We start from the raw sequence: 25,268 nt of genomic DNA, 5'->3' as shown, positions 1-25,268 counted from the left end.
AATACAGTCCTATGAGATCCCTAAGGGACATAGAAACTCAATGATAACTTTTTTATGTTAGTAAGTTTTAAAAGTGAGTCATTAAGGATGATGGGTGATCTTTACAGTCATTTTAATGATTAACTTTTTAACACATTTAATGTAGATATTGAATAAATGTGTTTTTGAAGCTAGTACTTTTGTAGAAGCCTGTGCAGATATGATTTTGAGCATATATTAAATATAACGTCCATTAACTTTTAAATCAAACACGCAACAAGCCTGTTACAAATATGCCATTTAATGATGTGGTTCGCAGGTTTTAGGTTTCCTTAGATGCCCTTTTATTTCTAAAAAGGTCATAATTTTGAATTTGCTTTAACAGAAGACACAGAATTGGAGTGCTACCAGCCCATGCATTGTTACAAGAATAGCTAAAGGATGAACACCTGAAAAAATATCTTTAAATATTTAATTATTAATATATGAGCCACAAAATGTTGTGTAGAATTGTAACAGTGATGTAGTAACATAAGAGTTAAATTGCTTAGTCATAGAGACAGTAAAAGCATTTATTTCTCAATATCAAGAACTGAGTTAGAAATGGTAGGAGTTCTTCTCTTATTCTGTAGATTACAGTCCAAAGAAATCATTGTCACATGGGGCAGTGAAAATGTTCTGTCTTGTGACTAATGCAGTTTTGCATGATGAATACATTACAGAGCCCCCAGGCCAGAAACTTCTGAAGTCAGCCTAAAATGCAGGAACAAAATCAAGAAAAACAGAAAAGCAAAATACTTCTCAACTTTGTAATCTTGTTCAAATACAATAAACCAGGTATGTGATTCATTGGTAAATCCTAACAGTGTTTTCTACAGTAAGATCAGTAGGTACAGAATTCTGGAATAAATTTTACAACAAATTCTCAAGTGAGCAAGTTGTTAAATAGCTGAGGTACTTGGACATTGTTTCCAAATATTTCCTTCATTTATATACACACAAAAAAAACTTTAAAATAAACAACACTGTAAGAACGGCAATTCTACCTCTAAAGTACAAATTAGTGCAATTTTGCTAAAATAGTGAAGAGCTGCAGAATACAACAATAACATACATTTGTAATACTTAAAGATACATAGTCCTATAAAACAGCACACTAGGACTGCTTTTAAAATATCACTTCTTAACAAGTGTTGCATTTTTCCATTGTATATTCAAATACACTCAATACAGTTAAAGCTTTGTGTATTGGTCTGAAGAGTGCAAGGTGAATGAACATGAAAGGTTAATGAGTTTTTGAATTCAGTAAAGTGACTAAAACAATATCATATTACTGTATCAGTGCTGTAAAACTAAATTAAAAAAAGATGGATGGACAAAACAGAAGATGTAATAAAGACTAGTTCCAACAGATAAAGACCAGATATTTTTGGTGATATTTAAGTCACCGGTGAATTCACTGACATTATTTTCAAACCATATAATTTGTATTTTATGCACCGTGCCCAGTCATGGTGTGGATCCCAATTCTTTCCAGTATAACTTGTAAAAATATCCAAATATTAACAATAAACTGTTGACACATTATGCGAGAGCGAATTCTTTTTCTTATGACAACTTTCTCCCCTGAAGGCATTGATTCCTTGGGATACAGTTCCACGGGTACCTTGCCTAAATAGCCATTATTAATGTGTGAACCTAGCAGTGAATGTCGACAGACTATTCGGCTAGAAGGCATCACAACTGAGCCCAATGCTGTCCTCACCCTGGTGTCCATACACATTCACTTCCAGTAGGGATCGCTAGATAGCAATCAGAAGCAAGAACTCTGTACAGTTTTTCTCATCAGTGTCTCAGGAGCACTGAGGTTGCCACCCTGGTTGAGTGCAGTTAACTCAGCGCTGACTGGGAATCAAACCTGGGATATTCCTGATCTGAATGGCTGAGCTATTCACTGGTTAATCATGCTGAGCTACAGAAAAGATGTGTTGCTGTGATGGTTCTAAGACAGATCAGATTTCTGCAGTTATGCTGTATAATGTATTATGTCATTTGTGATAGGTTCAATCAAAGTTATTGTTTTCTAATTAATCTCTGGCCACATTTAATCCTTGTCTAATTCCTAACATGTAAACATACTCATTTATTAATATTCTTTCACACACGCACAAATACAATACTATTCCAATATTATATTTCCTCCACCATCCACCACATATTAACAATACATTTCGCCTCTAGTTTTATTTGCTTAAAATCTGTTTGATACAGGCAAAGTAAAGCAACTCACAACAGATTATCAAATTGAAAATTTTCAACCCTCCCCCAAGAAGCCAATTTGAAAATAACAGACACTGTATATTAGTGGCATCTTCAAAACACACTACATGCATCATAATAACAAACTAAACCAAAATTCAGTTTGCAGAACTAAAAAGTGCAACATCAATGTGACGGAGTGGATCGTCCACCCATTGTAGAACCTGCCTAATTTTCATCCCATTGAAATCCGTTCCACTAGGTTACTGCCCAGGTGGTGAAGATGAAAATTACCCCCAATGTTGCAAGAAGTGTTTTACTTGCTTGGGAAAGTGACTAACTCATATTTTCAATAAAAAAGATCCACAGAACATTCAACCAGTCCATGCCTTGCCCTTGAGGTTGGATTAGTTAGCAGCAGAATGGTTGCTAAAGATATCCGACAGCAGGGGGCAGGCCTAAAATGTGCCTTTTAGTGGTGTGGGCGTATGCTAGCCCCATACAAATGAAATGCCTTCCCATTCACCCCACAAACTCTGGCGGTATCAGTGCTAAAGGGCACCAGTGGGTGTGTTCCTGGTGTCCCATGTCCCATGTATTTGTAGGGCCCATTTGACATAGGAACAAATATAGTAGGTGCATCATTATTGACTCTTACCAAATAACAGTAAGCAGGGCATGATATCTCCAACTTCACTACTTATACTTCTTCAATAAACTTAATTAAATTCAATTTAATAAATAAATACAACAGGAAGAATGAATGTGTAAGTCATTAGGTTTAAAAAAATGATTAAAAAAATATGAAGTATGCTGGTTTCTTATAGTTTTGGGTTTACCCTGTCTGTACAATTCCAATGTTGGGGGAGAAATGTAACATTATTTCACCCGATTTTTGGACGTAAAATGAAGGATGGGGGGTAAATTTTAGGTCGCGACCACCCATGCTTGACCTTCCCTGGAAGTGCCCCGGCTGCCAAATTGGAAATCAGCGATAGATGTATAGGGCATCCACCTGAAACAGGCGATAGGCGCCCTGCACATGCAAATCAGGGTCCTAACTCCGGTTGTAGGACCCCAATTGAAACTCATGTCCAAATGGCTGGAGCTTGCACCATGCATGCTCTGCCCAGTTATTTCGGGTCTTGAGCAATATAACCACTCTCCTTAAAGGTACCACTGGAGGCCACTCAAAAAATGCCCAGAAAATGTTTTACAAGTTACATTTCTGTAATGCCAGAGGAGCAGGAGTGCTCCTCCTTGCTCCACGAAGGTACTGCTGGCTGCTAGTGGTCCGGGCTCGCTCCCTTCCACTTTGCCTCCCCTCCCCTCCCAGGACCTTACTGCAGGCTGGCTCGGTGTTACAGTTGGCCGAAATTTGTCAGGCCCCAACTGGCCAATTAGCATTTGCAGCTTGCCTGTTTAATGCAAATGAGGCCCGAAGCCCAATTTTAACCGGGCATCAGACTGGCGGGTACCAGCTTCGCTGGTTTGACGAACAGTTTGGGCACAAATCCAATTTCTCAGACAATTTCTTTTTTATTTTAATCCTGAATATCTTTACCATCTATTTCCCTTGGGACCCAGGGGCCTCCAGCCTCCTGACGCCCGATCTTAACGATCGGGCAGCCACTTCTGCTGACTTCCCAGCCATTTTAGTCAGGAAGTTGGCAAGCAGCATGTTAATGAGGCCCGGCTGTTAAAATTGGCTGAGCCTCCCTGCTACCACTCTCTGACTGGCATGCCACTCGCCTTACCGTGCTCCCGTCTGGGAGTTAAAATCAAGCCCATGCACTGCTTGGTGATAACTTTATGACACAAAATGTAATTAATAAATGGCTAAATAACTGAAAACTGCTTTCATTGGATTTTTAACAATCCTATCGTTCTTCCTTGTATCACTGAAAACTGGGGTAGATTTTCATCCTTACTGCCTAGAGATATAAAATCACATGGATTGCACAATTGTTACAAAGCCTGCCCGACTTTTAATCAAGTTAAAGTAATGGAAGGATAATGGGGCAAGCTCCATAATGGACATGCAATTCTCGCTGTCCAATTTTCCTCTGTGCTCCGTCAATGCGATGCATTACGCCCAGGCAGTAAAGATAAAAATTCATCCCACAATGTTTACAGTTCTGTTTCATTGCTTCTTGGCTTTTGACTTGTTCTAACAGTTCCCTTGTCTGGTGGAAAATTGTGATAATTCGCCTATTCGTTCTGTAAAATGTCCTTTCCCACTTGTTTTTTTACCAATGGATATCATTTGTAGAAGTAGTGTTCTTCATTACCTTCTTCAACTAAATTTCTTCAACTAAAATTCTTAATCATTTTATCTCAGGATGTGGGAAAAGATTTCTTCTTTCTTTTATAGTGGGTCGGTGAGCTGTTGGAACTAGTTGCATCATATTGTTAATTGTAATGGAAGGTGGAAGACAATTTTAGGTGTCAACAGTTACATTAGAAATTAAGAAATTTTAAAATGTTTCCTTAGTATCTATCATCTACCACATGATCTTAGTAGAGATTGGAAAACTTGCATTCACATCCCTTCAATACGGAGCAAACTTCTGCCGGTCAGATTTCTTAACCCCACTCGTCGAAGGAATTTTGGGAGTATAAGCAGATAAACTCCCTGTGGCCCCCGCAGTGGCCGTGGCATTAAGTGCCAGGAGTGGGACAGTTTTCATGCCAAGCAGACTGGAGACAGGAACGGCATAGTGGGGTGCTGGTAAGGGGGGAGGGGTATTCACATTAACCACGGAGGCTGCTGCTGCCGCCAAAACAGCCACAGAGGTGGGGGTGGAGGTAGGGATAGCAGACTGAGAGAGGTTCACGTTCAGGTCAACAGGGTTCGTGACGGAAGCAGTCTGGGTGCTGACTTTAGCCATCTCTAAGCTGCAAACGAAGAGAGGAACAGGAACAAACAGTTGGGTGGGTCAAGCCAGGGTGAGGAAGGGAGGAAGGAGGGGAGCAAACAGAGGGTGGGATTAGATTGGTCAACATATGGAAGAGGCAATTGGAAGGAAAGAAGGGAAAGATGAGGATCAAAGGAGGAACATGTTATGTGTTAAAGAAGAGAAATAACAAAAGGGTATTTCATGATTTGATGATGAAACATTACTGAGACTCAAGTCTTTTCAAATTAAAGGTTTGACATTATGAGTGAAATTAATCTGAGGAAATGCACATAATGACTAATGATGGAAAAACAAATTTAAAGACCAGGAACTTAAAATAATTGAGGTTTACTCCCCAGCACTAAGAAACACATCTGAGTTGGAAAGGCTTTCAAACATTATTATTTTTCATCTACAGTACTGCAATACCATAAGTACTCTTGTGAAAGTTGTTTTATTTGACTTTGAAAACTAATAAGAAAATGAATTCGAGGAGTCAGAAAAGGTTTGAAGACTGGCTTATTGGATTAGAATGAAAATGAAACCACATTATTTATTTATTTATTAAATGTTGCGGTTTCTCCATTTCCTGTTTCAGTACAATATAAATACCACTGTTGCATTATTGTTGAAAAAGAAATCCGAAAATGCAATACTAATTGAAAGATAAGAATTCAAATTCAATTAGAGTATGTAATTATACTTTATATACAAGGGTACTAATGGTATATGCATATACACACCAACGAATTACTGGAATATAAAGACTAAATTTAACCAACATTTTCTCACATTTCACATTGATATGGCATGTATAAATATATAATACATTGTACATTATTAGATGTAAGCAAATGTGTAAAAGATCAGTTGACTTAAGGATTTTAAAGAATAAATGAAAAATTATAACTATTATATTATACTATAATAACATGCTTACTGACAGCTAGATACAAGACTATTACTATAACAATACATTTTCCAGCAAGCGATGAAAACTTCTTTTTAACTTTACAGTGCATTTTAATGCTGGAACTAATGACTTCAATGATACTGTTCCAAAAACCTAATTAGCAAAGGCATTGTACCAAATTAATATCCTTACACAAATTCCATACTGGCTATTTAATGTTACATTTTTATTTAAATATGTCTTGAATGCGACTTGGGGATATTAACAATATACAGTCAGACCCCGTTATTACAAACCCACGGGGACTGGCCAAGTAGTTCTTCTCATTGGGGCTTCATTCTATCGAGGTCTGAGCTGACTTTATTCCTTTACCACAGACACAGCTGCTGCACTGGGTTTTCCAACTGTCGCACATGTGCTGGGACCATGCCTGATGATGTCATTGCGCACTTCCTGTGAGTGTCAAAACAATGACAGCTGACCAGCTCATAATAATGGGGTAAAAACCATTGCAAATGTGGGAGCTGAGCTGTGAATTATTTAGAAACAGATGTTTGGCTTTAACAGGGGTTGAACTCCATACACTTTAACAGAAAGGAAAATTGTTCTAATGGAAGGTTTGTAATAACCAAGTTGGCTATAAAAGAGGTTTGACTGTATGGCCTCTGAATTACAATATTAAACTTAAAAATACCAAACAATATTTAACTGGTATGACCTTTTAACCAGCATTTTTCTCAAAGATGGGGACTGCATCCTGTTAAACAGGTTTATGCTTATGAAGGAAAGACAATTTAAAATCTTTTATGAAAGACTGTTCCCTGTATATCTGCTGTAAGAATCTGTGCACAGACAGGTGCTATCAAATAATATTGTTTACACCACAGGTATAGTCTCAGAATCGACAGGACAGAGGATTCACCTCAGGGAGCAGTGGTTCACAGTGTCTATGTTATAAATGATGGTGACACCAGTAGTTTTTAAATGTCTTTTTTATGAATGTGAAATGCCCTGCCTCCTACTCTGACTTCAGTATTAGTTTAGAAACAAAACTAGTCCACATGCCTACAATGAAAAAAATATTATTTTGTCATATTTAGAAGCATTGACGCAGTCTACTGCAAAATTAATCTTTTACAAACGGGAATGAAAGAATTGCCCTCAGCTGGAATCATCATTGGAATGTGTAGAGTTTGAATTTCCATAAATTGAACAGATCCAGCTGATGCTAAAGAAAATTTCAAATCCCCATCCCCCCAAAAAATTTGGTGTATGTACAAGCGCTCGAGTCTGAACTACCAAGGTTTATTGTTTCTGAGGATCTAGCTGTTTGCAGGTGGAATTTTGTCACTCTGTTGTGATTTGAACCAATATTCAGCTGAAACTGAATCCCCAAAGTTTGGACAAATTTGGATTTTGTTCACTGCTCACCTTTATCTGCCACCAGCTGTTGCTAGCATGCTTTGTTAGTGTCATAAAAATCAATCTATTAATATTTAGGGTCCGATAATGTTACTGTGGGAAATGTTGCAGAACAAAAAAAACACAAGAGAGATTATACACACTAGATGAAGGATGAGACGGCACACACTCAAGATAATCAGAAAAGAATTAAAAGGGAGATTTAAAAAAAAATCTTTACATAGAGGGTGGTTAGAATGTAATATTCTCTGCACAAACTATTGTTGACGCAGAGTCCATAAATACTTTTAAAAGTGAATTAGATAGTTGCTTTAGAAAGAGGCATATTGCTAGGTATGGGGAGTAAACAGGAGAGTGGGAATAGACTAGACGCTTCATTTGGAAAAAAAATCGCACAGATGCGATGGGCTTATCGGCCTGTTTCTGTGCTATGACATTTTATGCTTCTACGTGTTGATGGTACTTCACTGGCAGTTACAATTGAACAATTGGATAAATTCAACTGTTTATGCAGTAGAGATCCAACCCAAAGTAGAAAGGTAAAATCTCATTCTCTAAGCAATATTATGTATTTGAAAGCCCTTTCATACATTTTTTCTATTTTTATTTTCTTGCCAATGTTCTCCCCCCTCCTCTTCTATATTTGTTGACCCCTCGCTCGAGTACACTTTTGAAAACAATGGTCAGCCTCCAGTGTCTCACTCAAATGGTCATCATGCATTTGTTGGCTTTGCAGTGCATGTTGACAGGTTGATAAACCACAGGGGACATCACAAGCCAGCCCAATCTTGGCCTCACCCAATGCCCACACACATGCACTTTCAAATTGGGCTTGTTGCATCGTGATCAGGAGCAGGAACTCCGACTCCCCTCTAACCCAGCATGCTGAGGGCAACAGTAGAGCCTTTGCTGCCCCCTTCCCTCATCTATTTCTGTGTAGGATGCACCACACTCTGGGGGCTTGAAATATGCAAATGTTGTTCTTTGAAATCCAAAGCTTGTGTGATAATCTCTGCCTGATGTCAATTTATATGGAAATAAAAAGCACAGGCAAACAACTGCCTGTATTACTTTCCTGGAATTAGGTTTGATCAGATGGAAGCAGTGTATGTTTCAAACTCTGAATAATCAGTTATTCAGGCAAACAACTGCCTGTATTACTTTCCTGGAATTAGGTTTGAGCAGCTCTGTAATCAAGGGGAAAATAATTCCATATTATGCACTTAGAAAGAAGTGCAAAGCTTCCTTAATCTGTATTTTTCTTTCAAGTAGAAAGTCATATAAGAAATCCAATTACTCAACAGTTTACTTCAATAGATGCTGCTGAAACAGTATAATACTTAACATCGATAGTGCGAAAATAAATAGGAACAATTCTTTTTACATAGTATATACTATGGGGACATTACTTGCTATTATATTTTAAGGCTCTCCTTTCAATATGCAAATTGTAACTAGTTCAATGGTGTATCTGACTGCTTATTCAGTATTGATGTTAGTCATGTGCATTTTCTTTGTCCCATTTTGTTATCTATAGTGAGATTCGACTGCATTTTGCTTTTAAATTATGTGGGAACACTTGCACACTGAAAGCCATTAAGCTTCAGTCTGATGCCCTGAGAAAGCAGTGATAAAATCAGAGAAGCAATCATGGCAATATAAAGTGCTATTTCATATCCCACTGGAATGAAACAGTAGTTAACAAAAATAGATAATAACGGTTCTGAGATCACACCTCTGGTATAAACAGAGGATATATGCCAATGACTCATGGTACAACATGTAATCAATGAGTGATCACCAGTGGAGTGTGACAGCTGGGATGACAAGTGACACAGAAACCAAATCATTGGTCTCAAACCATTCATCCCATTTTGGTAGACTTATTTTTTGCTATTGTTATTTTCAATGATCTTTAGATGTTTAGTTTTCAGCAGGATCTAATTCCTGCATGGCAGAGGTGACTTCCAGGGATGCGGTCAAATTTATGTCCGCTTCCAAAGGTTACCTCAATTGTGTAGCGTCTGTTGTGGAGCACAGATCACAGTGGGTGCTACTGCACTGAACTCTGAGAAGAGCTGCAATGGGCCCAGAGGAGAGCTGCTGTGTCAGACCCAGAGGGGAGGCATTGCACCAAGAGAAACTTTGCTGGCACTGCATGAGACCTGGAGAAGTAAACTTTTGTTTTGATGACTTAATGATAGCTTGTTGTTGGGTTTTCTGCATTGACAAAGTAGGCCTTACTTTTTCTGTGGCAACTTTAGGAAGTTTATAGTAAATATTAATTATGAGTAACAATGTAAGAAAGTTAGTTTTTCTTTTGGTACCAAGTTGATTTTTACAGCAGAAGATGTGAGATGAGTCTTATCATTTTATAGGCTAGGTTTTAAGTATGACTAATTGAGTTTCCTGATTGAATTCCAGCTTATAGGGGATCAAGTTGGATGGTTTGTGACTGGTTTGGCTTGTAAGGGACAGATTGTGGAGCACAAATATAAAGTTACACACATTGGGTTCTCATCTGTGGAGTTGTAGGTGCAGCGTGTGGCAATACTTTGACCTTTTATAACCTATAGCATCATAGAAGCACTCAAGAGCGAAGCAATTATGCCTTTTCCACAATTAATATTAAATGTACTCAACATGGGTGCTTTTCTGGCAATCAATTCCCAAAATGGTTTATGTTAAGTGAAAAAAAACTCTTAATTTTTTTCAATACTGAGGGTTCAGTTTCTAAGCTAATAAAAATATTTTTCATTAGTTTGCTGGCCAAAAAATGATATTTTTTTGTTATTCTCTTTGCAGTTTTCCTTCATGTCAACTTTTTGTTTTTTTAAAGCATTAAGAGTAATTGTGCCTTTTTAAACCTTAGTTTTTCAGCAATGGCTCATTATGACCCTAGCTCTAAACATTTGGCTTTTCTGCACCTCCAGCCTAGGTGATCAGCCTGTAATTCCCCCTCTCACCACCAACCTGCTGTTTCTGTTATGAGCCGGAACAAGAAACCTAAAAGAACATAAGGATACTATGAACCTCCTCCCCATTTCAGAGTCAACATTCTTTTTGTCCCTGGATTATTGATCCAAGGAAAGCTTCACTGACTAGGAGCCAATCAAATGCTGTGCATCGGTACACCCCATGGCCACAAAATTGTCTTTTCAAATGCTATGAGTCAATGAACTAGGCAAGGGAGACACAACAAAGACTGTAGTGATATTAGGCTGACTAAGGGAAAATGTGCATCATGTTTAATAAAAAAGCCTCTTTCTCACAGTAAGTAGAAATATTAAATGGAAAAGCTGTATCACCACAAAAAGCAATAAGAACATTTGAATGTTATCTTTTTAGAAATGGCAAGTGAAATAAGTAAAATACAGGCCATTTTGAGAATTAATTGCCAAAATATACATGTGGTGTTCTTTTTTCAAACTTTGCTGCTACCATTTGAAGGGAGATATTTGCTCGACCTGTGTGTTATTTTAATGCATAGGCCACAACAGATCAGGTAACTATGAACTCTTATTATTATGGAAGTCTCATGCCAAGACTGTTATGAAATACTCCTGTCCAGGATATTATTCATGAGGAATCATACTCCAGCTCCACAGATCAGAACCAAATAGCTGTTATTCTAGTACAATGGAATAACATTAACAATATAGCACTTGTAACCTCATGACATCAAATATAAGTGATGTGTTGCTTCATAATGAAAAGTAACCTTTTTTAACAAATGAAATTATTTTTATGTTAAAAGTGTTAATGGTGATATAAACAGAATACACAATGAGGCATAGTGGGAAACAGTTGAATCTGTTTTTAAGACGATCTATTCATTTATGGGTTATAATTTTTTTCTTATTTATGGAATGAACAGTCATCCCATGATTCCTTACTGTGTATCCTCTATATGCATGATTGTAGCATTTTCGTTTTGACTGCAACAATCAGTGCACAATTTCTTACGTCAGTGTGTGATATACTCTTTTCTTCTCTAGAGATATCAAAGGACAATAAATAGTGAACCTACCTTGCATTTATGAGGTATTGCGCCAGGCTAATATTGGCAGGAGACCCTGTGATGGTAACCTGTCGCTCTGTGGAACCTTCTGTTGCATTAGCAATCTTGATCTGTGCTCCTGACATCTGCCTGATTTCATTTATTTTACTTCCTTGTCTGCCAATAATACACCCTATTAACTGTAATGAGAGAAAAATAGGAAGACATTTTGTCTACTATTAAAGTGACATGTAGAATACAGATAATTCTAGTTAAATGAATATTTATTTGAAGCAGCTATTTCTGTCAAGGAAATAGAAATTGAAAACACTACACAAAATGCATAATATTGAACTGATAATTCAAGTCTTCTGCCCTTCCCTCTGCATCAAACCGTCATGTTTGAGGGAGTTCCTGGGCTACCCCAGGAGTTCCATGAGTACGGCCTTATAAGGCCTCAACAGAACTCTTGCCAGCTGAAAGCTGCCATGTGTTTCATTGAGGTGCTTGGGAAGGCCCCATAAAACTCCCAGTCAGAAGTAATTTATCCTGAAAGGGATTGATTATTTTCATTTTCAGCCTTTATGGCTCCTTTAGAAGCTTAAGATGAAATGCAGACACATCTCTATGGACTCAGTGGACTTTATTAGAGCGGCTGTGGGCCACTCCACCTTCCAACAGCAGATCAGGACAGGTGCTGCTGAAGTGCCATTCCAGTCCTGGGTAGCCTGCCCTGACTATATAATTGATCCCATCGCTGTGATTTGGGACAGGGTCTGTGTCCTTCCATTTGGGCAGCTGTCAGGCCAGACACACAACTTGCACTGGTGAAGCAGGCCCCTGACTTTAGTTTTCCACGTGAAACCTCTTCATTTTACAATGAGATTTTGCACCATTTCTTGTATGGCTGCTACAGAAATTATAATTTGATGTTCCAGTAAGTGTAATGTAGTAAGCTTAACATAGTATTATAAATGTTTTTATAATATAAATACAAGTCTTTCTTTAATTCACTTTGTGAAGCACTTTGAGATGTTTCTGAGAAATATGATAGGGACTATTAATTGCAATTCTTTATTTCTTTCGCTCTTTGACTAAAACTCCTAAAGCAGCTCTCGAGCAAAGAAAAATCATTACCCACTGGGTGCCACTGTATATCTGAACAGTAGAGATCAGGCCCGTCCAGAGCAGCCCCTTCAAAGTACCTTCTCCCATTGAAATCAATGGAGCCACTCTGGGACACATTTGGGTCATCAGAATGGTTCAGTAGTGAAATGGAAGCCCAAAATGGAAGTCTCAATAACCTGCAAAAATGATGATTCCTACTAAAAGGTAGTAGATTTTTTCATTGAGACAGAAGAGGTAATACTTTGCACAGAAAGGCTACCAGCCTTTCTTTCTCTTTTAATTTGTCCCTAGCTGCCCTTCTGTATTTTTTTTAATCTCCTCCTCTTTTGATCCTCCTGCACTACTCACTGCCTCAATTCCAAGTGAGCAAACAGTTTGCCTCTGGTTTGCCTCTGTTTACCATGTTGCTTCTCTTCCTGTTGGGAAACATACACTATTTGCCGACTGCTGGCAATGGAGTAGAAACAAGAAATTTCTCATAGGCAGATCTGCAGACACAAACTATACCGCAAGAGCATGTTAGTCACCAATGCTTGTACCACTGGGTCATTTAATTACAACCTATTTTGTATCTGTAATTAGAAGTAAATATTACTGGTTAAATAAATAAAAATCTGGCAGTTATGCCTCATTTACATAATTAGTATAATGCATCAATTTAAAATCATGAATATTTGTTGAGTTAAGAGAGGCTGCTTTTACATTAACCTAAATTTTAGCCCCACACTTTCAATAAACCATGATGTTAGCACAACACATTCTGTTCATAAAATTTTGCCCTTCTATAATTCTTGTACGCTTTGAATATATTTTGGAAACTGCATAAGAAGTTTTATGATTCTTATGAGTCATTCCTACAAGTCAGGACATCTGATGTGAATGATGTGACAGCCGTTAATCCCTTGCAACAACAGGACAGAATTTCTTACTTTGTAAATGAGATATGACTAGGTGCTGGCAGGCTCTAGTAGTTATTTGAAGGTCACTGAACTGAGTGAGCATTGAAGGGCCTTACCATTACAGTACTGGCATTTTCAGTGAACGCTGCAGCCCATGGGCTGGTGATTTTTGTAATTGAAGATTTAATCGTATGTTTTTGTCTTCACTGCCTGGGTGATAATTTGGCGGAGTAGTTCGCCTGCCCTTTATAAACCTCCCCCCCCACCACCCCTGCTTTTTATTCCACTGATTTCAATAGAATGAAAATTGTTTACATTCTATAAAGGATGGCTGATCCACTTTGGCAAATAACCACCCAGGTAGTGAAAACAAAAATCTACCCCTTCATCCCCTTTCAATTTATTTTCAAGTCTTTTATCAATTTTTAGTAAAATGTACCTGTTTTTCTTTGCATAACATAGTTAAAAACCATTGTTTAGAAATTCCAGCCCTCTGGTGCACGGACAGAATGCAGGCAGAGTTGTGGCAGGAGCCTGTAATTTGGGGGTGCAATCCCATCCCATTTAACTTACCCTGGAAATTCGACCGGGGAGGGGGAACTGAGGAAGGTACACCTGCTGCCCAAGCCTCCCACATCCCAGCAACATTTTGGGGGCATGTCTGGAGGGTCTCCTGGGCTAGCCCCTCTTTCTTCTAGTGGTTCCTATGCCATCGAGAGCAGGGAAGGGTACCGTTGTGAATCCAAGTTAAAAAGTCTGTTTTTACTTTAATAATCTGTACCAGTCAGCTTTTCTAACAGGGAGAATTTTTTTAAAATAGAAAATATCTGCAGAGGTAAACTTATTTTTATAGGTTTGACTATAAGCCCTCACTTTCTAAAGTCCTGGATAATTTACCCACATGATTTTGTTTTTTCTAGCAAAAACAAGTCCAGCTTTATGAGTTTATTCTATTTAAAAGCCCTAAGTTTCAGAATCATTCTTGTTGTTCTTCCATCAACCTTCTCCAAAGCAGAAATGTCAGCCAACAGGCATATTGGACTGGATGTTAATGTGAGTAGCCAGTAAGCGTTTATAGCCAAAATATATAAACATAAATAAAAACAGAAAGTGCTGGAAATACTCAGCAGGTATTTACATAAGTTTACTGCTGCAGGCATTTTCTACATTTTAAAATGTTCCCTCCTTTTCTCTTCTGAAAGCATTGAGTCGTGCCATGGTTTGGTTTCATGGGTGCCAATACCCCTCCAGTATCTCACACTTGGGAGCCATTTCTGATGTGTGCGCCTAAGTCATGAATGTTGACAGATTATTCAACCATAGGAGGTACCACAGCCAAGCCTGATCTGGCCTTCATTAGATGTCCATATACAGACACCTTTCAGCCCCAGTCATTGGATGGCAATTAGAGGTGATAACCTTGGCTTTCGTTCCCCTTCCGTAGTTCAGGGGCACTGTGACCAATTTTAGCACACCACTGCCCTCCCAGTTGAAATCAGCTAACTCAGCTGATTTCAACTGGGAGGGCAGTGGTGTGCTAAAATTGAGCAATATATTGAGCAATATATTCACTGATTAAGTTATCAGGTCAAGGGCAATTTCATCTTCCAGTGGTTAGTTCTGATTTTAGACATTTAAATATTCTCATATTTAATGCAACAAAAAAAATAATGGCAGGTAAAATTATTCAAAAATTAGCAATACTCATTCTGCCCACTGGAATACAATGTCCATATTCTGTGGTTCATAATGTTACTGTGCTAGCCGGATTTCTTAATTTGCCTCATGCAGCCCGTTTCTTCTGCCTGTTCTAAACCCATGGGGCACCTTTCTACACAAGAGAAGGATGTCCATTTTTCTGTGGACTATGTCAGAACTATCTTACAAAACAATTAATGTGTCTTCTTGCAAAATATTATTCTCTATTGGGAAAGGAGTCACCACACAGTGATCAATAAAACTCTCGAGACACTGATAAAGCTGTTGGACAGCCTTCAGTACAAGCAGCAGATTGACAGGCAACAGCAACAGGCAGTTTAAGGTGAAAGTCTGCGACTCATTGTTAATAGTTTGAAAAAGATCCAGTGAACCTCTAAGATATATTTAAACATTAAACATACAATTTTTAAGTATGTAGTTTTCCAAAGGTGGAATTAATAAGCCTTGTCAGCAACTAAGAGTTTCTTATATGTTGAAAACTCATCAATTTTAAACTAGTTTTGAAATACAGGCCACAGGCAACAAGCTACACTAATCATTCATTAGTCTACAGCATTCACCAGCAGTATGTGCTGTCAACAAGGAGTTTTTTAAAAAATCATTCTCGGGAGTGGGCATTGCTGGCAAAGCCAGCATCTATTGCCCATCCCCAGTTACCCTTTGAGAAGGTGGTGGTGGGCTTGCTTTTTGAACCATTGTAGCTGTGAAGGTGCTCCAATAATGCTGTTAGGTAGGAAGTTCCAGGATTTTGACCCAGCAACAATGAACGAACAGTGATATATACTTTACATCTGTCTTCACAAAAAAGGGGGACGATGCAGACATTGTAGTCAAGGAGAAGGAATATGAAATATTGGATGGGATAAACACAGAGAGAGGAAATATTAAGGGGTTTGGCATCCTTAAAAGTAGATAAATCGCCAGGCCCGGATAAAATGTATCCCAGGCTGTTAAAAGAAGAAAGGGAGGAAATAGCAGAGGCTCTTACCATCATTTTCCAATCCTATCTGGCTACAGGTGTGGTGCCGGAGGGCTGGAGGACTGATAATGTTGAACTATTGTTTAAAAAGGGAGTAAGGGATAGACTGAGCAATTATAGGCCAGACAGCTTAACCTCGGTGGTTGACAAATAATTGGAAAAAATTCTGACGGACAGTACTAATCGTCATTTAGAAAGGCACGAATTAATCAAGGACAGTCAGCGTGGATTTGTTAAAGGAAGGTTCTGTCTGACTAACTTGATTGAATTTTTTGAGGAGGTAACAAGGAGGGTCGATGAGGGTAGCGTGTTTCATGTAGTCTACATGGATTTTATCAAGGCTTTTGACAAGGTCCCACATGGCAGACTGGTCAAGAAAGTAAAAGCCCATGGGATCCAAGGGAAAGTGTCAAGTTGGATCCAGAATTGGCTCAGTGGCAAGAAGCAAAGGGTAATGGCCGACGGGTGTTTTTGTGACTGGAAGGCTGTTTCCAGTGGAGTTCCACAGGGCTCAGTACTAGGTCCCGTGCTTTTTGTGACATATCAGTGATTTGGACTTGAATGTAGGGGGCATGATTAAGAAGTTTGCAGATGACATAAAAGTTGGCTGTGTGGTTGATAGTGAGGAGGAAAGCTGTAGACTGCAGGAAGATATCAATGGACTGGTCAGGTGGGCAGAAAAGTGGCAAATGAAATTCAATCCGGAGAAACGTGAGGTAACGCATTTGGGGAAGGCAAACAAGACAAGGGAATACACAATAAATGGGAGAATACTGAGAGGTGCAGAGGAAGAGAGGGACCTTGGAGTGCATGTCCACAGATCCCTGAAGGTAGCAGGACAGGTAAATAAGGTGGTTAAGAAGGCATATAGGATACTTTCCTTTATTAGCTGAGGCATAGAATATAAGAGTAGGGAGGTTATAATAGAACTGTATAAAACATTGGTTAGGCCACTTTTTTCACCCAGAGGGTGGTGGGGGTCTGGAACTCACTGCCTGAGAGGGTGGTGGAGGCAGAAACCCTCAACTCATTTAAAAAATACCTGGATGTGCACCTGAAGAGCTGTGACCTGCAGGCTACGGACCAAATGCGGGAAAGTGGGATTAGGCTGGGTGGCTCGTTTCTCAGCCGGCACGGACATGATGGGCCGAATGGCCTCCTTCTGTGCCATAAATTTCCTATGATTCTAAATGGAGCTGAAAACTGTGCAATCAGCCAGCAGCTCCACTTCTGACCTTATGACGGAGGGAAGGTCATTGATGAAACAGCTGAAAATAATTGGGCCGAGGATGCTGTCCCAAGAAACTCCTGTGCAAATGAAGAACAAAAGTGGGCCATTATTTTTTCGAAAGAATTACTCCCATCCTGCTGTTCTTTGTTGTGTTTGATAATGGCTTATTGGATCAGACTGTGAGCCTTATAATAGATCTGCCATTAAAATATCTGTACAAAATGTTTGGAGTAAAGTGTTTCAGTGATTTGTACAATAGAAATCATAGAAAGGTTACAGCACAGAAGGAGGCCATTCAGGCTCTATGCAAGAGCAATCCAGCTACATCCACTCAAACAATTTGGAAATTAATAAATAACCCTTAGTTCTTTATTCTCCTTAATATTATATTATATTATTTTAATAATATTCAGCATTTTCAGAGCTAAGCGATTCCACAACCAACGGATCAGATCAAAGCTCTGCAGTCCTGCCACATCCAGTCGTGAATGGTGGTGGACAATTAAACAACTAACGGGAGGAGGAGGCTCTGTGAACATCCCCATCCTCAATGATGACAGAGTCCAGCAAGTGAGTGCAAAAGACAAGGCTGAAGCATTTGCAACAATCTTCAGCCAGAAGTGTCGAGTGGATGATCCATCTTGGCCTCCTCCCGATATCCCCACCATCACAGAAGACAGTCTTCAGCCAATTCGATTCACTCCACGTGATACCAAGAAATGGCTGAGTGCACTGGATACAGCAAAGGCCATGGGCCCCGACAACACCCCGGCTGTAGTGTTGAAGACTTGTGCTCCAGAACTAGCCGCGCCTCCAGCCAAGCTGTTCCAGTACAGCTACAACACTGGCATCTAACCGACAATGTGGAAAATTGCCCAGGTATGACCTGTCCACAAAAAGCAGGACAAATCCAATCTGGTCAATTACCGCCCCAACAGTCTACTCTCAATCATCAGCAAAGTGATGGAAGGTGTCGTCGACAGTGCTATCAAGCAGCACTTACTCACCAATAACTTGCTCACCGATGCTCAGTTTGGGTTCTGCCAGGACCACTTGGATCCAGACCTCATTACAGCCTTAGTCCAAACATGGACAAAAGATCTGAATTCCAGAGGTGAGGTGAGAGTGGCTGCCCTTGATATCAAGGCAGCATTTGACCGAGTGTGGCACCAAGGAGCCCTAGTAAAATTGAAGTCAATGAGAATCAGGGGGAAAACTCTCCAGTGGCTGGAATCATACCTAGCACAAAGGAAAATGGTAGTGGTTGTTGGAGGTCAATCATCTCAACCCCAGGACATTGTTGCTGGAGTTCCTCAGAGCAGTGTCCTAGGCCCAACCATCTTCAGTTGCTTCATCAATGACCAGTAGCCAGTGGTGTTCCGCAGGGGTCGGTGCTGGGTCCCCAACTCTTTACAATCTATATTAACGATTTGGAGGAGGGGACTGAGTGTAACATATCAAAGTTTGCAGATGATAAAAAGATGGGAGGGAAAGTAGAGAGTGAGGAGGACATAAAAAACCTACAAAGGGATGTAGACAGGCTGGGTGAGTGGGCGGAGATTTGGCAGATGCAATACAATATTGGAAAATGTGAGGTTATGCACTTTGGCAGTAAAAATCAGAGAGCAAGTTATTATCTTAATGGCGAGAAACTGGAAAGTACTGCAGTACAAAGGGATCTGGGCGTCCTAGTGCAAGAAAATCAAAAAGTTAGTATGCAGGTGCAGCAGGTGATCAAGAAGGCCAACGGAATGTTGGCTTTTATTGCTAGGGGGATAGAATATAAAAACAGGGAGGTATTGCTGCAGTTATATAAGGTATTGGTGAGACTGCACCTGGAATACTGCATACAGTTTTGGTGTCCATACTTAAGAAAAGACATACTTGCTCTCGAGGCAGTACAAAGAAGGTTCACTCGGTTAATCCCGGGGATGAGGGGGTGGACATATGAGGAGAGGTTGAGTAGATTGGGACTCTACTCATTGGAGTTCAGAAGAATGAGAGGCGATCTTATTGAAACATATAAGATTGTGAAGGGGCTTGATCAGGTGGATGCGGTAAGGATGTTCCCAAAGATGGGTGAAACTAGAACTAGGGGGCATAATCTTAGAATAAGGGGCCTACTCCTGCTCCTATTTCTTATGTTCTTATGTTCTTCCCTCTATCATAAGGTCAGAAATGGGGATGTTCACTGATGGCTAAATTTAAATCTGAGAGAGATAGCTTTTTGGCAACCAAAGGTATTAAAGGATATGGGCCAAAGGCAGGTATATGGAGCTAGATCACAGATCAGCCATCATCTTATCAAATGGCAGAGCAGGCACGAGGGGCTGAATGGCCTACTCCTGTTCCTATGTTGCACAGTGTTCAGTTCCATTCGCAACCTCTTAGATAATGAAGCACTCCGTGCCAGTGTACAGCAAGACCTGGACAACATCCAGGCTTGGGCTGATAAGTGGCAAGTAACATTCGCGCCAGACAAGTGCCAGGCAATGACCATCTCCAATCAGAGAGAGTCCAACCACCTCCCCTTGACGTTCAATGGGCATTACCATCGCCAAATCCCCCACTATCAACATCCTGGGGGTCACCATTGACCAGAGACTTAACTGGACCAGCCACATAAATACTGTGGCCACAAGAGCAGGTCAGAGGCTGGGTATTTTGCGGCGAGTGACTCACCTCTTGACTCCCCAAAGCCTTTCCACCATCTACAAGGCACAAGTCAGGAGTGTGATGGAATACTGTCCACTTGCCTTGGATGAGTGCAGCTCCAACAACACTCAAGAAGCTCGACACCATCCAGGACAAAACAGCCTGCTTTATTGGCACCCCATCCACCACCCTAAACATTCACTCCCTTCACCATCAGCGCACCATGGCTGCAGTGTGTACCATCCACAGGATGCACTGCTCAACTCATCAAGGCTTCTTCGACAGTACCTCCCAAACCCGCGACCTCTACCACCTAGAAGGACAAGAGCAGCAGGCACATGGGAACAACACCACCTGCGTGATCCCCTCCAAGTCACACACCATCCTGACTTGGAAATATATCGCCGTTCCTTCATCGTCGCTGGGTCAAGATCCTGGAACTCCCTTCCTAACAGCACTGTGGGAGAGCTTTCACCACGCGGACTGCAGCAGTTCAAGAAGGCGGCTCATCACCAACTTCTCAAGGGCAATTAGGGATGGGCAATAAATGCTGGCCTTGCCAGCGACGCCCACATCCCATGAACGAATTTTTTAAAAATTAATTTTGCGGAAAAATATATGTTTTTGCAGATGGAATGCAATAAAACAACAATTCATTTGAAAGCAATCAGCTTCCAGTTCTGAAAGAGTTAATGGAAATGTTAATTTATTCTTAAATCTCTGCATTCCCAATCTCTTGTAAATTATCCAGGCCCACAGAACAATAACTTCAGCGGTGCAGCAGAGTTTACAGACCCTTCAATTTGCTCAAAATTTCAGAATCTATGAAAACTTTACACGGAAAGGTTTATCATGCACGTTATTCATATTTTAATAGATACTAAAAAAAAATGAATTCAAAAGTAACACCCTTATATCCATTATTTTTCAATAATTTTTGCTATCAAAACAAATCACATGGGAGATAACTTGGATTTGCTGTGTCCCAATGATCACTGGATCATGTGAGAAGAGCTTTTGTTTGAATAAGCAACAGTCTTAAAAGGAAGTCTTGTTTAACTAACATTGGATGCAAAATCATTAATTCTGTGCTACGTTGCTACAATCCGCCAATTAATGTCAAGCACAGAATTATTCCTGGTTGCTTGTTATAGCTGCCATTTTCAACGTCAATGCTTCCACCCACCCACCCACCCTGCAGTATCATTTCACAGGTATTAATAGACATATAGGCGGCCGATAATGTGTAATGATCATATTTAGTGACAGATGTGATGCATCTCTATTGAGTCTGAAAGTAATATTAAGAAATAAAAAAAGAAGGCTGTGCCTTTAATCATTTAAAAAAAGTCATCATATTGTATACATGATAAAATGAATAGCTAGGAGATATGTACAAAGTAGCTACAGAAAACTTGGGTTCAGTTGCTAAGCCATGTTCTCAGTGTGTCTGAATCTGTCTGTATGTAATTGCTTTATTAACTTGTGGGGTTATTTTATAGTCTTATTGTTACTGACTATAATTCAGATCTCCAATGATATCCAGTATCATCTAAACAGGCATGCCACAATATTTGAGTCCATCAAAGAAAACATGCTTCTCTTTAGAATGTGCAGTACTAACCCAATTTTTACATTACCATGTCAGTACATTATTTATAGATTCATTTTCAATCAAGAATTATCATCCATAGTGTGCATAACTAAATTGATTTTAACATAAAATCATGGTTAAGCTAAAAAGAGCATTTGCACAATCCTGGTTTGTGTTCTATTATTATTTTAAGCTTGTTTTAATGTAATTCTATACCCTTTCCTCAGGTGAAATTTATGAAGGAGATAATGACTATTTATTGTGGTTACACACACTGGTATTAGCATGATTAGGAATATGGCATGTACAGTGGTAGGAGTAGATAACTTAGGAACACTTACATCATTTGGAATAGTGAGCTCATGGGAACTGGTTTGAGCAGTGGCATCCAGTCCTGCTGCTGGGGCAGAAAGGGAAGTCTATTAGGATCAACCTTCTGGCAGGTATTCAACAAACAAAAGGCCTTAAATGGTTTAAAGGATAGATAGAAAGGAGAAGCAAGAACAAAGAATAATTGCCAGAGGTCGAAAGAGACAGCTATACAGAATATAAAATATAAAAGCAAAGAGAAGATTAAAGAACAGGGAAGAAAGCACAAACAAAAGGAAGAACTCCAGATGTGAGGGGGAAAGGCAATAGATGTACAGAAAATACGGAAAGAGAGACAAAGAACAAGATAGTAAAAGAGTATTCCAGGTGAGAACGGAAATTAAAACAGATGACAAGATGTAACAGATGAAGGGAAAAAACAGTAAATGAGAGAAAAGAGCATAAAAAAATGAAAAAATAAGTGCTGGTTTAGTGATAAAAGGTTAGTTTGTATTAAGTAAGGAAGGGTTGGAAAGGAAGCTATCTCCCTAAAAGAAACACAAATTAAAAGGGTCACATCTTAAAAGTAAATTAAACATGATAAGGATTTAGGAAAGAGAAGAACTGATTAGTAGGCTTTACTGTTTCTGTCTGTATCATACACAACTTTTTCATGTAACATGCATCAGATGTATGTTAATGAGAATATCGAGGTTTTGCTAATACAGATATGCTTAATATTAGGACAAAATGAAATTTAGGAAAGACGTTAAACAACAGGACATAATTATACAACATTGGAATTAATAACAGAAACATATTACATTTAAATGATGCTACAACATAACATCATTATTTTTTTTAACAACAAAGCTGTTAATAAGGGTACAAGACAACAATGAATAACTATTAATGACATAACTCATTACAAGGGTAATTATAAAAATTAGTCACAGTTAAACGTGACAACAGGAAACTTGGTCATTGACCACATTTAATTAAGTGATATAATGACCATGGGAGATAAAGGTGCTTTGAGAAAGGACATCCCCAGGGAGTCATGGGTACGTACCAGGGAAACCAGGGGTGGTCTGCCCAAGGGGAGTAAAAGGGGTATGCTGCATAGCCAACTGGTGAAGCTTGGTCAACTGCAGGGCAGGATGGGAAATTAGAGCTAACCAATCAAATGGAATTATATCAGAATACAGAAACCATCTTTCTTTAAAAAACAGGATTAATTAATTAAATTAAATGCATTTTTAAAATCAATCAATCATTCTATGCTACTATTGAGAAACAAATCTGTTAAAGCTAATGACATTTCTACTGTTATACATACAATAACTATTGTTAATGTCCAACTACTGTTTACATTTAAATGATTAACAAATTTTAAGCTATTAACATGCACAAAGTCAATGATTTGTATCTGGGCCAATGTACTTTCTAGCAAATATAAAGCACAAAACAAACTTCAAATAATTAACACTCAACTATGTACTACTGTACTACACACAGCAGAAACTACAGCAAACTGTCTTCCACTCATTAATGACAGAAAGTAAATGCTGCCCAGAACAAATAAGAAAGAGGGCACTGATTGTAGTGCACAGGACTCACGTCTGGATGAGGAATTGCATACTGTCCCTGAATTGTGTATGCCTAAAACAAAAGGTTAAAAACATGCAATTAAATTTATCTGTATACTTTTAAAAAATTAAATTATACCACAACAAAACTGAATAAAAATACTACAAAATCACATTCACTTAAAATAATTGCCACATCTAAAATGAAAACATTATTGTCCATTTCTTGAATTTGAAAGGAATAGCTTGCCCTTTTGGGACAGATAGGATTTTAGTCAGATTTTGAATGTAAATGTGTGTGAATATTTTTTTCTTCCTTTTCCCAACCCCCCCTCCCCCCCTGCCTGTAGGCTGTAACTTATATTGCAGTGAGATTCCATTGGTGTCAGCATTGCAGAAGTGCCTTGTACAAATGGCTATTCATCACATGTAAGCCTGGGCAGTGAGTGTCAATGACCATTCAACTGTGGGGGCATCTCAGCCAAGACCCCTCCTATCCTAACCTGATGTCCACGCATGCAGATTCCAGCAGGAGTCACTAGACAATGATCAAGAGCACAAACTCTGGATGATTTTCCCTGTCTAGCCTGGGGATACTGAGGCCAATTGCACCCCTCCAACCACCCCAGCTGAGATTGGTTAACACATCATAGATCAAGGATTGAATGTGGATCTTCCTGATTTTGCTTAGTTAAGTATCACTTCATGAAAATGTGGTTTAAGAAAAACTGATATGCTTTAGAATCGGCAGTGAAAGACCCCAGACATTGTCTTAGCAAGCAGAGGCAAAATTAGTAACAATATCCATTTCTAGGTACTGTGCTGTTTACCCAGAACCTGTGGTATATACTTTAAACATTGAAATGATTGCCATGTAATGAAATATGTCAAATATATAAGGGCAATTGATTCCTCAAAATTGAAAAATCAAGCTTTTATAAAATATTTAAAATGCAGTAACTGAGTAAGATAATATGACATGCAATATTTAGATTTCTTATTTTGCAATCTAACCAAATCATTATTTGAGGTAGGGGAAGACCAATATAGTATTGTTAATAATAGAAAGTCAGAATTCATGAATTCACCACATAATTTTATAGACTTCTCAATTAATATTATGTTAGAAACTGTCAAACAAATTCAGATTGATGCAGTATCAGGAGAAACTGAGAATAATTAGAATTATTATCAGATGTTAAATTATTAGTCAGCCCCTACATAAATAAGATGCAGGCATACTAAGTTTCTAAATTAGTAATTAAGATAAGAAAGAAGACAGAAAAAAATTTGAAAAACTAACAGGTGCTGGCTGCTGGTGGGCCAAGACGCTGTGGTTTCCTGCGGAAGCCAAAATGGTGTCTGCTCTTACCTGGCCACCTGCAAAAATGACGGGTGCAGAGGCAGGCTTTGGGCGATAGGGAATAGTGGCGCCTTTGGGTGGGGACTAAAGACAAGGAACATAAAGCAATAGAAGCAATGTTTTACTTACATATCTTCTTACTAAATTGAAAGGTTTTTTTCTTGCTTTTGTAACTAGTTTCATAAAACAGTTCAAAGCATTAACTCCAACGTATAACTCAATATTTTTGATGATTAACAGTTCCTCATGTTTATTATTAACAATTTGAGATGAATTTTATGATTTAACAGATCCATTTACTAATAAAGTGATTATAGAATCTTATAGTA

At 39.0% G+C, this 25,268-nt stretch overlaps 1 protein-coding gene across 3 annotated transcripts in view; it reads right to left on the bottom strand.

Annotated features, from left to right (window-relative positions):
* Positions 1–277: 277 nt before the first annotated feature.
* zgc:110045 (uncharacterized protein LOC664755 homolog) overlaps positions 278–25,268 on the bottom strand; it is a 141,173-nt gene continuing 116,182 nt past the window's right edge. Inside the window, exons 8-13 of one of the 3 annotated variants that reach the window (XM_068005190.1) lie at positions 24,880–25,023; positions 23,608–23,649; positions 23,060–23,135; positions 22,020–22,078; positions 11,504–11,673; positions 278–732 (exon numbers count right to left, since the gene is read on the bottom strand). In XM_068005190.1, coding sequence (XP_067861291.1) covers positions 696–732; positions 11,504–11,673; positions 22,020–22,078; positions 23,060–23,135; positions 23,608–23,649; positions 24,880–25,023 — 528 coding nt within the window. In that variant the 3' untranslated portion in view covers positions 278–695. Of the gene's footprint in view, positions 733–6,243; positions 6,505–11,503; positions 11,674–22,019; positions 22,079–23,059; positions 23,136–23,607; positions 23,650–24,879; positions 25,024–25,268 lie in introns of those variants that run through there. The other 2 variants (XM_068005172.1, XM_068005180.1) reach the window with 2 other exon arrangements.

This window comes from Heptranchias perlo, chromosome 2 (assembly GCF_035084215.1).
Source record: "Heptranchias perlo isolate sHepPer1 chromosome 2, sHepPer1.hap1, whole genome shotgun sequence".
NCBI classification, from domain to species: Eukaryota; Metazoa; Chordata; class Chondrichthyes; order Hexanchiformes; family Hexanchidae; genus Heptranchias; species Heptranchias perlo.
The sequence above is the reverse complement of the archived record's forward strand: the minus strand, read 5'-3'. Positions and strand labels throughout refer to the sequence as shown.